A 14,773-nucleotide genomic window follows, 5' to 3' on the forward strand; every position below is an offset into this window, starting at 1 on the left:
GATGGATGGATGGATGGATGGATGGATGGATGGATGGATGGATGGATTTATTTGATCTGACCTAACCCTAAGCATTATTTGATCTGATCATTTCACTTCCTGTGTTTGGTTGTTTTCAAGACCAGGTGGGCATGATTGGGTGGAACGACCTCTCTAATCTGAATCTGTGTGGTATTCTGGTGTTGGACTTGTGTGCTGCTCACAGTTTGCGACCAGTCAAGTTTGAACATAAATAAGTGCACATGGCAGCAGGCAGTGTTGTAATGTAACAAAGTAGAAATACTTGGTTACTGTACTTAAGTAGAATTTTGACATATTTTTGCTTTACTTCGTTATTTACATTTCTAGCGACTTTCACTTTTACTTCACTACATTTCCTCAATAAAATGTGTACTTTTACTTCAATACATTTCCCTTAACCATAGTAGTAACTAGTTACTACAATTTAAAATTAGAAGAAATCTGATTGGGCAATGCCTGTTTGTTCTCTCAGTCTGTGACATCATTTGGCCACTTCTCTCTCCCATTCTCAATCACAAACCCAGCCCCTTCCCTGCCGCTTGTGTGAAACCTGCAGCTCCCGCTGTGAACAAGCTAGATGCATATGCAGATATCAATCGTTTCAATAAAGTTTTGTTGACTCAAAGTGGAGACACATTCCTGATAGGTGTGAAAATGATGGTAGCTGTTAAAAAGGATAAGTATGGTGTTCTCCAGGACATGAACTGCTTCAAGTAACTATTAGTTCCTATGCTATTTTATCCTATAATACAGCCTATATTATTAATTAGTCAGAAAGAAACAAGCCATAACCAAACAGAACCTAGCTCAGTAAACAAGCCAACTACACAACAATGTGAGCTTTCTAACAGCTTTATTAATGAAGGGTAATAAAGGTTGAATGAATATACTTTGTTAGAATCAGACTTTTTAAAGAGCAATCTTACATTGTTCAGTTCAAACTTTCCAAGTTTTTTCCACTGGATATTGCACCCAATAAATGTTGTTTTGGAAATTCTACCCATTTACTTTTACTTAATACTCTTACTTTAAGTACATTTTAGAAGAAAAATTTACTTTAAATACTTAAGTACATTAAATGTTCAATACTATAAGACTTTTACTTAAGTAATAATTTTAAAGGCGACTTTAACTTTTATCAAAGTAATTTTATGGTAAGATACTTGTACTTTCACTGAAGTATCACTTTGTGGCATTTTATACAACACTGGGCCAGCAGGCAGATTGATGATGGACTTTGTGTCATCTAGTCTACGGTGGTATGTTTTGGACACTTGTGTGAAGGGTGGAGGTCAGCTGTCACCACCTGCTGGTAGATCCCAGACCAGACAAATGGTAACGAAGAACAATGATTTTACACACCACCCTCTCTTTAAAGCATCCATTCTGCTTGTCTAACTCATGACAGAATGATCTTCAGTATCTTCCTTCATCAACACTCTGACCTGTGGTAATTAGAAAATCTCTGAAATGATGTCAGCAGGTCTTTCTATATCAGAGCTGAAATGCAGTGGAAATGTTTGTTGGGAGTAAGTTCATTTTCATGGTAAATGGTAAATGGACTGTACTTACATAGCACCTTTCTATCTTATCAAGATACTCAAAGTGCTTTACACTATAATCTGTGCCCTCATTTACCCATTCATACAGCACTTTACTAGATCTCTACAAAGCTAATTAGATTAGATCCTTCAGTTTAAACTGAAGGATCTAATTAGCAATAAAAGAAACTGTCCAGATGACCTGACTGAAAATTGTTGAATTATATACCTGGATTATTGAGCATAGACTTTTTTGGTAATTGAACAAATCATTCTAAAGAAACTAATCAGTGCTTTATCACATTCATACGCTGATGGAACACACATCAGAGGCAATGAGAGGTTCAGTGTCTTGCCCTTGCCCTGTCTACACTTCGGCATGTAACTATTGGTGAATTCGAACCCCCAACTCTTGCAATGGAGGACGACTGCTCTAACCACTCAGCCACAGCCGCCCGCTCATGGCAAATGGGGTTACAACTGACCTCTCTTCATAATGAACTGCAGTGTAGACTGCTATAAAAACCGAGGCAGTAAATTATGTGAAAATTAATTTGTGTTATTCTCAAAACTTCTAGCTATGAGTGTTCTCATACAGGAGCTCGCATTTATTAATCTGTAGTATTCTGCTGTTCTTTTGGAGATTTATTGTTACACATAAATTCTATATTTTGTAGCATGAAGAGAAAATACTAACAAATCTGAATGATCCAGAAAAATGAACAAACTGTGTATTTGCATGGCTGGAAAAAACTAACTGCATTTCAACTTTCCCTCTCCTCATGCCCTCTTTCACTGGGCTTTGTTGTACTCCTGAATCTATAAAACCTAAAGATTCAGACCTGCTTATTTTCATCAGTATTTCACCAGTGAAATCGCTCGGTAGAGTCCAGTCTTCCCTCCTCCACGTCAGTGTCAGCCTAACAGAGCAGTTCTTCCTCTGCAGCACGCTGCTTCTAATGGTCTCTATTTTTGTCTCCACACATTATTCCAAGTCAGAGACAGAGTGCCTTTTGTAAGCTGCCCAGAAAGTGATGTGTAGAATTTTTTTAACTGGATATTTCTGACCAAAGAGGCAGTCAGAGTCTTAGAGTGGCGCTGCTTGCTTTGCCAGTCAGTTAGCAGGGAGGGGATGATCCGCTGGTAATTCTCCCACATCCAAAGTCGGCAGCCATTACCAAACATTCTCTGTTTCGCAGTAAGGACACAGAAACAAAGCTTGTAACCAGGCACAGGGGAATTAGTCATAACATTACTTTTTCAAGCAGGGAGCAAAGCCAGACCCATTTGTAAACATTTACATGGTTTCAAACAAACTTACGGTCTGGAAGTTCTGGAGCTCCACCAGAGTCTTCTTGTCCACCGCCACTGGTCCCTTGAGCTTGCAGTGGAAAGCTACTTCTATTCGGCGGCAGGAGGTCCTTCCATCCAGGCTGAGGACAGCTGTGGGAAGCTGACTGGGATCGGTCTGACTGGGACTGGCCTGACTGTCGAGTTCAGCTGATCTTCTCTCTGTGGCCTCTGACAGCAACACAGCAGTTATTTCACTGAACGACTTGATAGTAATGTTCAAACTGAACTACGCTGGTCAATGATTGTGTGAACACGTTGTGCTCCTGGTTTTAATTTTCTATACAGTGTTTTCAATCTATTCTGATGCATGCTCAATAATCCAGGTAGAAAAATCCAACATATTTAAGTCAGGTCCTCAACAAGAAGAATCCGTCCAGATGACCTGACTTTACTTTGTTAGATGTTTGCAATCTAATTACTTCTGCATGTTTATTTTATTTAATTATTCAGGCTGCTCTCCTCAACAGGGTTTGCCACAGTGAGTCGCATGACAGATTTGACAGAATTGTTTTACCCTTCCTGATGCAACCTGCACATGAACCTACAACCTCAGGATTATGAGACTGCAGCATGGACCACCGAGCTATCGCAGCACACTAATCGTCTCTTTTTTGTAGTTATTCATGAATCAAAACATTCAGCGCATTCAGGAGATGGCTTGTGGTTTTTAATACAAAATATTTAACTTAATTTAAAATGTATTTTACCTTTAAATACATGAAGATCTCTCCAATTGCTTAAAAAATACTTTCCTCTTTGAAATCTGCTTCAGCATACTTGCTCTGTTTTTGTACTGCCTTGAGTTTTAAACTAGCCATTTGCTACTTTAAGATAATTTATACTTTTTGCTAGCATTTTGTGACATTTAGTTTTTAAATAAAAGTCACACATAAGTCAACAAAGTCCACAGCACATTTAGCTTTTAGATAGCCTTTTGATACATTTAACATATATCTAACCTTTTGAAACTTTTAGATAGCTTTTACTGAAGAGGAATGAAAGTCATCGTAGTAAAACAGAGTACGTGTGTGAATGAGAGGGTGGAACAGTGAAGCTACAAGGAGCAGAGGTCACAAAGGTGCAGGACTTCAAGTACTTGGGGCCCACTGTCCAGAAAAATGGGGAGTGTGGTAAAGAGGTGAAGAAGAGAGTCCAGGCAGGATGGAGTGGATGGAGAAAAGTTTCATGATTGATTTGTGACAAAAGGGTAACAGCAAAGTTCAAAGGAAAAGTTCACAAGACAGTGGTGAGACCAGCTATGTTATATGGTCTGGAGACAGAGACATAGACCCAAAAAGACAGGAGAAAGAACTGGAAGTGGCAGAAATTAAGATGTTGAGGTTCTCCTTAGGAGTGACAAGGATGGATAAGATTAGGAATAAGATCATCAGAGGTACAGCACAGGTTGAACAACTGGGAGATAAAGTTAGAGAGACCAGACTGAGATGGTTTGGACATGTCCAGAGGAGGGACATTGGGAATATTGGTAGAATGTAGAGGCAGGGCAGCCGGTTTGGGACCCGAAAGTCCCAGGTTCGATCCCCAGTCACTGCACATCACGTGGCGTCTCTGGGCAGCACGTCTAATCCCCAAAATGTCCCCCGGGCGCTTTCAATAGCTGCCCACTGCACCACCTGGTGGTGGATGGGTTAAATGCAGAGACTAATTTCGCCATTGTATGGAAACATACAGTGCTGACATTGTGATGACATTATTATTATTATTATAATGTTAGAAATGCAGCTGCCAGGAAAAAGACAGAGATATATGGATGCAGTTAGAGGACATGGAGGTAGTTGGAGTGAGGACAGAGGACAGAGATGGAGGAAGAGGGCTCGCTGTGGAGACCCCTGAAGAGGGAAAAGCCGAAAGAAGAAGATGTTAGCCTTTTACTACCTTTTGCTTGCCTTTATCTATCTAGCCTTTTGGTAGATTTAGCCAGCCTTTTGAGATTTTTAGCTTTTAGCCAGTATTTTATTTCTTTTAGCTTTTAGCTAGTGTTGTGCTTCTTTCAGCTTTAAAATATCAAGTTCAGCAAAGTCATTCAGCGCTCAACAGGTCCTCTGCAAAATTAACAATTCAAATAAATGAGGAAGCAAAACCAGCTCATTTCTACCTTTAATCATTTCTTTGAACTCCTGTAGAAGAACTTCCTGTGTCACTTCAGCTCCAGGAGAACCAGGAGGTCCTTGTGGGCCTGGGGGACCGGGGGGACCAGATGGGCCTGGCTAAAGAAGAGAGAGCATACAAAACACACTAATGGTTCCAACTTCATATGAAAATAATTTCATGTTAGAAAACAACGTGCAACACACAGAACAATCAGCTGGGTTTACCAGGGGCCGCTTGCGTTTGCGACACTTTGCGGGAAAGTTTCCAACGGGCCTTTTGACAAAATCCATCCATGATCCCAGAGGATCCACCCTCTGATGTTCAGAAATTTGCTGCAACACAAAGAACATGACAATAATAATAAAAAAATCTAGAAAACCTACTCACTCTTATCACAACTCTTCAGCAAGACAAGCTCAAGATCGCAGCATGGAAGAAGGTGAGAACTCATGAGTATGTCTGTTAGTAAAATAACGTGTGAAACATTAACTAACATTGAGGAATTTTACTTATCCTGGAGAGATAACCTGTTAATGTAGAAAAAAAGTGCTCTGCAAAGCGAGAACTTTATATTATTCATCTTTTTTTTTCCTCTTGAGTGTCAAAGTGATGCCCAACAGATTTACTTTCACAAGCAGAGCATTATGGCTGGCCTTAATGCTCCACTTGATATAAAAATTAAATTTTATTAGAATTTGCTATGGGCTGTTTCAGATGTAATGGACATGGGGATGAAAAACAAAGAAGATAACAAAGCAGAAAAGTGAGAGAAGGGTTAAAAGGTAAAGAAGGAGATAGGAATAGAGGAGAGAGAGAAGTATGAAGAGAACACAAATCAACATTATTGAAGTCTGCCTCTAGACCTGCGGAAAGAAAAAGACAAGACAAAACCGAGAAACCACAACAACAAACAACATATATAATGATACTTGTAACATCATTAGAAAGTATTTTATACAGTACATGGTAATACAAGATATATTTAGTGGCCACCACAACCCAACTGAGTGTGTATCTGATAAACACATGAATCTAAACACCTGTGTGAGCATGCTTGTCACTATAAGGTTTCTCCAAAAAAATGTTCAATAGTGACCCATCCCCACAGGACATGATGGTAACACAGGGAAGACCGGAACCACAGACACACAGAGGCCCCCAAGCCTGGAACTCTGGGAGTCCCCCAACAGGGACACCTGCACCCCCCAGAGAGAGAAGCAAAGGGAAGCCCCGGGCGATCCCCAGCCACCACAATGCAGAAACCCCAGGAGGGAGATTCTTTATAAATAAAATTGTTTCAATTAGGGAAAAAATATCAAACCAACATTCCTAGTTGGTTCCACAGAACAAGAGGCATTCCATGCCTCTTGTTCTGTGTCAGATGAGAAAACTTTAAAAATGTCACTAGAACCCGATCTATGTTTGGACTGTTTTTGTCCTGTTGAGCTCTCTGAATTGTCAAAAATAATAACTTCATCCAAACCATCCAGACATCTGCTAGATCCCATCGCAGTCAGGCTAGTTTAATAACAATGTCTTGGATCTGCTTAATTTGTCTCTAATAAATGGTTACGTACCACAGAGCTTTAAGATTGCTGTAATTAAACCTTTACTTAAGAAACATAACCTTGACTCAGGAATCCTAGCCAACTATAGACCTATATCTAATCTAACTTTCATCTCAAAAATTCTAGAGAAAATAGTTGCTGGTCAGTTGTGTGATCATCTGCAAAGAAATAATCTGTTTGAAGAGTTTCAGTCAGGGTTTAAAGCCCACCACAGCAACGAATCTGCACTGGTGAAAATTACTAATGATATTCTCATGGAATCTGACAATGGACAGGTGTCTATACTGGTCATGTTAGCCCTCATCCATCCATCCATTATCTTTTACCCACTTCATAAGTGAATTTTGTAGTGAACTAAGCCTGAGGTCAAATCTTGACCTTAAGGACCTTATGGGACAGAAACTGTCATTTCATTGATTTGAATCCAGAAATACAGGTTGACCCATCCTGAGACGTTCTTTCTTGAATTGATCAAGTGAAAGAACACTCTCTTTTCTATTATCATTACTATTTTACAAATGTTTGATAATCTAAGTGTTTTTAGTTCAAACCATTTTTAGATGTTGCAGTGAACTAATCATTTTTAATTAACTGTGAAACAGTAATAATGATTTTAATCCTCATGCAAAGTATAAATCATGTTAAGGTCTGTTACAGAGTAATTATGCATTTTCTGATTTTCTGTCTTTGAATGAGCAAGTGTAAGTTGGTCCAAGGTTGGAGTCAAACGCAAAACAAGTTGTTGGAACGAATGTCATGTTTTTAGAATCCTCTCAGACGTAAATATAGAGGCTGGCACCTGTTTTCCCCCAACTCGTCTAAATATTCCTCTCGTCTGTCTGAAAAACATTTTCAATCTGTTCCATAACATTCTTGCTGTTTTTCTGACTCCTAGTGACCTCTTACGTCACAAAAACACACCCCTGTCTGGTCGAAACGACCAATCAGGAAACTCCCAAATGAACCGGAAATAGAGCCCTTTAAATGTCGGTACTTCCTAGTTCAAAAGAGTCGCTTCAGGCTCCGGCTTCAGTCGTTGCAGCTCTAGTGCTGGGAAAACAGAAGTCCAGCATGATCCAGAGCTCTTTGAGTCTTGGGGATTATGACATTTTCCACCTCTGAGTGGAACTCTGACGGACTCCACTCCTGTGAGTCCACCGAGAGGTGAACCTGTGTCGGACGGAATACCGTCGCTACTTCGGACGATTCACAGCTGTTCCTACGGAGACGCTGAAAGGGTGCGTTAAATGGAACTCCATACCAATGGAGACGACATCTCCAGGTAAAAGAGTTGATTTATATCACCTAAGTGTACCGGGGAAGAAGCTGGGAACTCACCGGAGAGTGCCGTTCTGATGCCGACACACATTTCCCTCATCCATCTTTTTCTCTCAACTTAAACTTCATTTTCCATCTTTAAACTCTTCTATCTGCTAGCAAATTAATCCAGATATTTTTAGAAGTGTCTGTTGTAAAGCTGGAAGCAAAGGGAAACAATCGCCGTATTGTTTCCTCCTTGTAAAACTTGCTAAATAAGTGTTGTTGTTGAAATCATTTTGCCAAATTAATGTAAATGTGTGATGTTAAATTTTGATTCTGAAAATAAATGACCACGTTCATTTTGATGGGTCAAAGATAATTAACGTCTCATGTTACATTTTTAACTATTCAATGCACGATATTATCCAGTCCAGAAGAATGAAAGAATCCGTTTAATTTATGAATATATCATGCATATGTTCATCTACACACTGGTGGCCGCGTACGCTTCATAAATGGACTGTTGTATTCGTGTAACAATTGATTTTACATGTTGGCATGAAATGAAAAAAGTGCAGATTGTAGCTGTGTGAAACGCAGCGTTTTTGCAGATGCGATGCTTGGAGAAAATACAGCAATGCTTGCAGCTAGTGGTGTTTTGAAAGCTGAAATTTTGAGTCAATGTGTCTTTTTGAAAGCTGACTTTGTACATCTGTTGTGTAACATAAGCTGGGTTTGAGTTAAAACGCTTTATTCTGTTTAAACTGTGGTCCGGACGGAGGTTCTGCTGCAGACCCGGTTCTGGTCCGGTTCGGTTCTGATAAGTTCGAACGAGTTGTTTTAAATGGTTGGAAAGACGTTTTGAGACCGGAGCGCCGACTCCGTGAAGCTTTCACAGTTGATTCGTTACATTTTTAACAGAAAATGGTACATTTTGATAGTTTAAAAGACGAAAAGTTGACCGGACTTGTTCAGGCTAATGGTACACGCTAGCTGGAAAAACGATGTGTGATTGGTTGAAAACGGCCGTGTGGAAAGCCCTGATTGGCTGAGAGACGTGTCTGTCGTCACTAAATCTGATGTCAGCGATGTAAAGCCCACCCCCGCGCTGTTATGATTGGTAGATTCAGTCACGTGACCCAGAAATGAGCTCGGTTGAACCGAAGCCTTTTCTGTGCTTAAAATCACTAAATAAAATTTGCCACATGTCCCCAAAACTCATGTTTCATGCAAAGAAGTCGTGCTTGTTGAAACAACGCCACGTTTTAGCTTGAAATCCGTTCAGAAATGTTGATTTAACCGAGTTTAGCCGATGCTAATTTTAAGCTAAGCGGCTAACGACAGGATGTCAACAGAATGTCCACAGGAAGTTGTCATAGGCTCCTGCTGGTAGAAAGCTAACACTGCCCCCTCCTGTAGAAACTTGAAATCACAGTTTCACTTCGTTTTAGGTTATTTTTGGTGAAATTAGACGTGCTTATTTCTGTAGGACGCATCTTTGAGTTAATAAACGTTCTTCAAGCTGAATTATTACTGTTATCTTGCATTTAAAAAGTGATTAAGGTATTTATGCGAGAAAGGCATTTACCAAAACATTTTTTTTATTCACTGGTAATTCCTCTGATGGAGGTGCAGAATGAAAAATTAGAAACTTTTTAATAGATACAGTACAGATATTCACAGAGTTGATAAAGTTTACTCATTTGCTGGAAAGATAATACACGTTTAATTGCTAGATCACTAAATAAGCGTAATAATATCAGAAAAAGGAAACTTTTCTGATTTATGTTTACCACCTAAAAAATTGCATCTTCTTATTTAATTTTTAAATAGAAGATAATGGCAGGAGAAGAGGAGTATAACAGTTTTCCTGAAGGGGAGACTGATTATTCCTCATCATCAATTTTCTTTTCTCTTTTCACCCAACCTGGGTTGATGAGTAACTGTTAAAATAGCGAATTTCTGGAATAGAACGGCTTAAAAAGCGTTTTTAAACTGATGTTGCTGTGAGACTTTTTAGAAAAATTGTAGGTTTATTAAGTTCAGTGCTTTAGAGTAAAAAACACTGAGAAGCTTGGTAATCTAGTATCTGTTAAAAAATAAGCACATTAAAAGTAACACTGCAGAGAAGCATTTACTTAAATATTCATGAATTGGGGTAAAACCTACGAAATAGGTGCCCACATTTGAATAAGTTGACTTATAACAGTACTTTTGTGTAAACCCAGAGCTTAAAATAGTGTGAAACTCAATGACACTTGAATACAAATATTTACCTATAAAATATCTGAAGCTGGCAACTGTTTTAACCAGATAAAGTGCTACACAGTGGATAACCATGACAGGTGTGATAGAAAAGGATTTTGATCCTTATGAGATGTAGTGAACCTGGTCTGACCCTTATCTGACCCTGATGACCTCAAATCTACCAGATGGACAGAGACTGTTATTTTCATTGATCTGAATAAGTCTGAGCCATCTGATGACTTTCTTTCTTGAATTAATCAAGCAGAAAAGACAATCCTCTATAATCATTACTGTTTTACAAATGTTTGATAATCAAATTGTGTTAGTTCCATTCAATGCTTACAGGTTGAAAAAGAACTACTCATTTTATTTTACATAAACAGTAAGTAATGATTTTATTCCTCATTCAAAGGAGAAATCAGGTTAATATGCATTTCTTGATTTTCTGTCTGAAATGAGCCAAGTCGTAAGTATGTGAAAGTTGAAGCTTCGGTCAACTAAATGTTTACTGAAAAAGGGATGTCATGTTTTACTATTTGGAAAGATACAACAGAGTGAGGCTCCAAAAAGTCTGGTATTCTGCAATAATCTTTTCTGTATGTTGAAAACAAATTCATTCCCTGACCTCGACTTTTGATAATACCTTACGTCAAAAACCACACCTCTTTCTGGTACATCCACGAATCAGAAAGCTCTAAATTGAACCGGAAGTCGACCCATTTAAAATGTGGCAACTTTCCAGTTCAAGTTAGTTCTCAAGTTAGTGCAGTCGGAGTTCAGAGTTCTTGGATGCAGAACGCGTTCAAGATGACCCAGAGACGTTTTGGAATTATAACTTCTGTTTGAACAAACCACGCATGACTCTCTAAGGATTTTAGCAGTTCTCAACGGAGACGCTGAAAAGAGTCTGAAGGATTCTTACTGAGCTGATGAACTTCAACAAGGTAAAAGTTCTTCTTCGACCAAGTGTACCGTGGGCAAAGCTGAGATCTGACGGAGCGTGCAATTTCTGGTCAAACAGATTAAATTCCCTCATATATTTCTCTGTAAGATAAATCTCCGTTTCCTCTTAAACTCACCTCTCTCTCATATCAGTACAGATATTTTAGAAATATCTGAAGCCAAGTCCTCAAATCACCGCCGAGTGATTTGAAGTTCATTATTTGTGAAACTTGTCTGTTATTATTTTCATATTTTGCCAAATTAATGTAAATGTTTGATGTTAAACTTTGATTCTGAAAATAAATGACCACATTCATTTTGATGGGTCAAAGGTAAATAACGTCTCTCGTTCGCATTTCTGTTAAATTCAATGCACTACATTACACAGTCAGAAAGATGAGGAACTCGTGAAAAGTATGCATAAATATATACCACATATATTTGTCATACAACTAGTGGCACGTACCAACGTGACTCACTACAAACTGGTGGCCCGCACGCCTCATAAATGACTGTTGATACGTGTAAGATTGATTTTTTAAATGTTGGCATGTTGAAAAAGTAACGGTTTATCAGCTGTGATTGAAACGCAGCCGGAGCTGCGCCTTTCAAGCAAACGCTACATGTTCTAAGCGTTGGGCTAGTAATGTTTTAAAAGCTGAAATTGTGTCATTGAGTCTTTATAAAGCTGAAATTGTACGTCTGTTACGTGTAACTAAGAGCTGATGAGCTGTGGAAGACGTTATTCTGTTTAAATTTACGAGGTTCTGCTGAAAAGACCAGGACTGTGGTCCAGTTCGGTTCTGTTGAGTTTGAACGAGTATTTTGAATAGATGGATAAACGTTTTAAAAGCTGAGCGCCGCCTCAGAACACAGTTAGGAGTTGATTCGTTACAATTTTTAACAGAAAAAGTGCATTTTGACAGTTTAAAAGACGAAAAGTTGACGAACTATTTCACGCTAATCTAACTTGCTAGTTGGAGAAAACGCTTCTTGATTGGTTGAATTCGCTGTTGTGGAGCGCTCTGATTGGTTGAGAAGGCTGACTGGCGTGGCTACGTCACTTCCTCTCACCCTGCGCTGCTTTGCCATTGGTGATTTCAGTCACGTGACCCGGAAATGAAAATTCGTTTTCATAGGGAAATAAAATCTGCTTTTAAAGCTGAAAAACGCCTCTAAAGTGATTTTTGACACGCTGGTTAAAGTATTCGAAGCATATTCGCTGAAATTTTGCCACGTTAGAGCTTAAAATTCGTCATAAAATGATGTTTTTAAACAACACTAGCGATGCTAATTTTAAGCTAAACAGCTAACGACCGGAGTTTTAACTACGCTTAAAATCACTAAATGAAGCTGCAATATTGTTCCAAAAACTCATGTTCAGGCTAAGAAGTCGTGTTTGTTGAAACTTTTGCCACGTTTGTGTAAAAAATCCGTTCAGAAATGTTGATTTTAACCGAGTTTAGCCGAAGCTAACTTCAAGCTAAGCGGCTAACAACAGGATGTCAACCGAACGCCACAGGAAGTTATAGCACCCCTAGTGGATAACACAAACAGTGTCGGAGTTAAATTTTGTTGAGGTTATACTGACACCTTCTGGAGAAGACGTGAGATCACAGGTTTCACTTCGTTTTTAGGTAAAGAGTGAAATTAAACGTTTTTATTTTTCTGTAAGGCAATTTTGAGTTAACAAACTTCCTCAAAGCTGACTAAAACACTGTTATCTTGCATTTTTAAAAGTTAAAAAGGGTATTTATGCAAAAGAGCATTTACCAAACAAAATTTTATTCACTGATAAATCCTTGAGAAACAGGTTCATAATAAAATTAGAAACTTTTTTAAAAAACAGATACAGTTACAAATATTCACAGAGTTGAATAGTTTACTCATTTTGCTTGAAGGATAATACACGTTTAATTGCAAAATCACTAAATAAGAGTAAATTTATGAGGAAAAAGAGATTTTTCTGTTTAAATTGCCACCTAAACAAAAATCTTTCTATTTAATTTTAAATAGAAGCTTTACAGGAGGACAGGAGTAAATACAGTTTTTCTGAAGAAAGACTGATTATTCCTCATCATCATTTTCTTTTCTCTTTTCACCCACCTGGGTTGATGAGTAACTGTTTAAAATAGCAAATTTCTGGAACAGAACGGTTTAAAAAACGTTTTAAACTAATATTGCTGTGAGACTAAAGAAAAATTTGCAGGTTTATAAAAATTCAGTGTTTTAGAGTAAATACACTAAAAAACAGCTTGGTACTCTAGTATCTGTGGAAAATAAGCACAAAAAGTAACACTGCCAAAAGAGCATTCACTTAAATATTCATGAATTGGGGTAAAACCTGAGAAAGGTACCCACAGTTGAATAAGTGACTTATAACAGTACTTCTGTGTAAACCCAAAGCTAAAATAAGTGTGAAAACTCATTGACTTGAATACAAATATTTACCTGTAAAATATCTAAAGCTTGCAACTGTTCAAACAGATAAATTGCTACACAGTGAAAACATGACAGGTGTGTTAGAAAAAGATTTTGACCCAAAAAGAATGGCGGACTGCTTGGAGAATGCGTTCGCGCTCCTGGGAGCGTCCTTACATTCATATATGATTCAGACAGAGCGCATGAACCCAGAAGAGTTATTGGACAATCTGAAGGAGGTTGCAGAAAGTGTGACCCCTACAGAAATCACAAAGTCAAGTTATGAAAAGCTGGCTAAAATTGCAATTTTGCTGAAAGAATCATTCTATAAGGCTGTTGAGAAAGCTGATTACCTCAAACAAAGGTTAGACAGTGAAATAGTGTTTGCTCAGGAAATTGAAGAATACGTCCTTCAATTTAAACGTGAACACGAGGCCCGCATAAGACAACATTATGAACAGATGTCTCAAGAACAGCAAAATACAAGTGCAGAAATTGATTTGCTGAACAGCAAACTACAAGTACTTGAGGTGTCACTATCCGAAGCAAGGGATAAAGACCGTGTGTACCAAGCCACGTGTGCAGATAACGATGTGCTACAACAACAGTTGCAGCTTGCAAAAACTGAACTGGAACAATGCAAAATAGATAAACAAAATCTACAAAAGCTACATATGCGCTTAGAAGGTGACTACTGTACATCCCAGGAACATTTAAAAAAATGTGAGGCGAAACTAATAGCAGCAATAGAAAAAGGTCAGAATGTTGGGCAAGGTGACCTGGAATCCAAACCAGACCTTGAACAAAGTCGGACTAATACACCAATTACTCAACGACCTCTTTACTCACACAGTGCTTTTAGACCCATCCAATCACCTACACAAACGGGCAGAGTAACACCCCCACAACTGATCACGCATGTGAGACCATTGATATCTTCTCCATCAATGGATGACTTGCAAAAAATCTCAAAATATGTACAACGTTTCATCCCTGAACCGTTGGGCTCCGCTGGAACAAAAGCGTACCTCAGAGATCTGGATTTCAGATTGAGAGCTTATCCAAACGCTACGGTAGAAGATAAAATCAGTCTGATACGACTCACTTCGGACAGAGAGGTGTTTACCTTCATCGAGCGTCTACCAGATGCAACGAGAAGGGATTACAAACTTCTGTGTGAAGCTCTGATCAAAGAGTACGACTCCTGCGCAGGACCTGCTGGGTATCCAGCCGCAGACAAGGTCACGCAGGGCAAGAATGAACATCCAAAAGTTTATTACAAAAGAATCTTCCAAGCTTATTTTGGTA

The 14,773-nt window shown here is 38.7% G+C and overlaps 1 protein-coding gene across 1 annotated transcript in view; it reads right to left on the minus strand.

Annotated features, from left to right (window-relative positions):
- Positions 1–14,773, minus strand: part of c1qtnf12 (C1q and TNF related 12) — a 114,783-nt gene that overhangs the window by 35,464 nt on the left and 64,546 nt on the right. The window contains exons 2-4 of the mRNA XM_037683798.1: positions 5,252–5,359; positions 5,032–5,143; positions 2,884–3,083 (exon numbers count right to left, since the gene is read on the minus strand). Of these exons, the coding sequence (XP_037539726.1) occupies positions 2,884–3,083; positions 5,032–5,143; positions 5,252–5,359 (420 nt within the window). The remainder of the gene's footprint in view (positions 1–2,883; positions 3,084–5,031; positions 5,144–5,251; positions 5,360–14,773) is intronic.

The sequence above is a fragment of the Nematolebias whitei genome, chromosome 11, assembly GCF_014905685.2.
Source record: "Nematolebias whitei isolate Nwh7 chromosome 11, NemWhi1, whole genome shotgun sequence".
Classification (NCBI taxonomy): domain Eukaryota; kingdom Metazoa; phylum Chordata; class Actinopteri; order Cyprinodontiformes; family Rivulidae; genus Nematolebias; species Nematolebias whitei.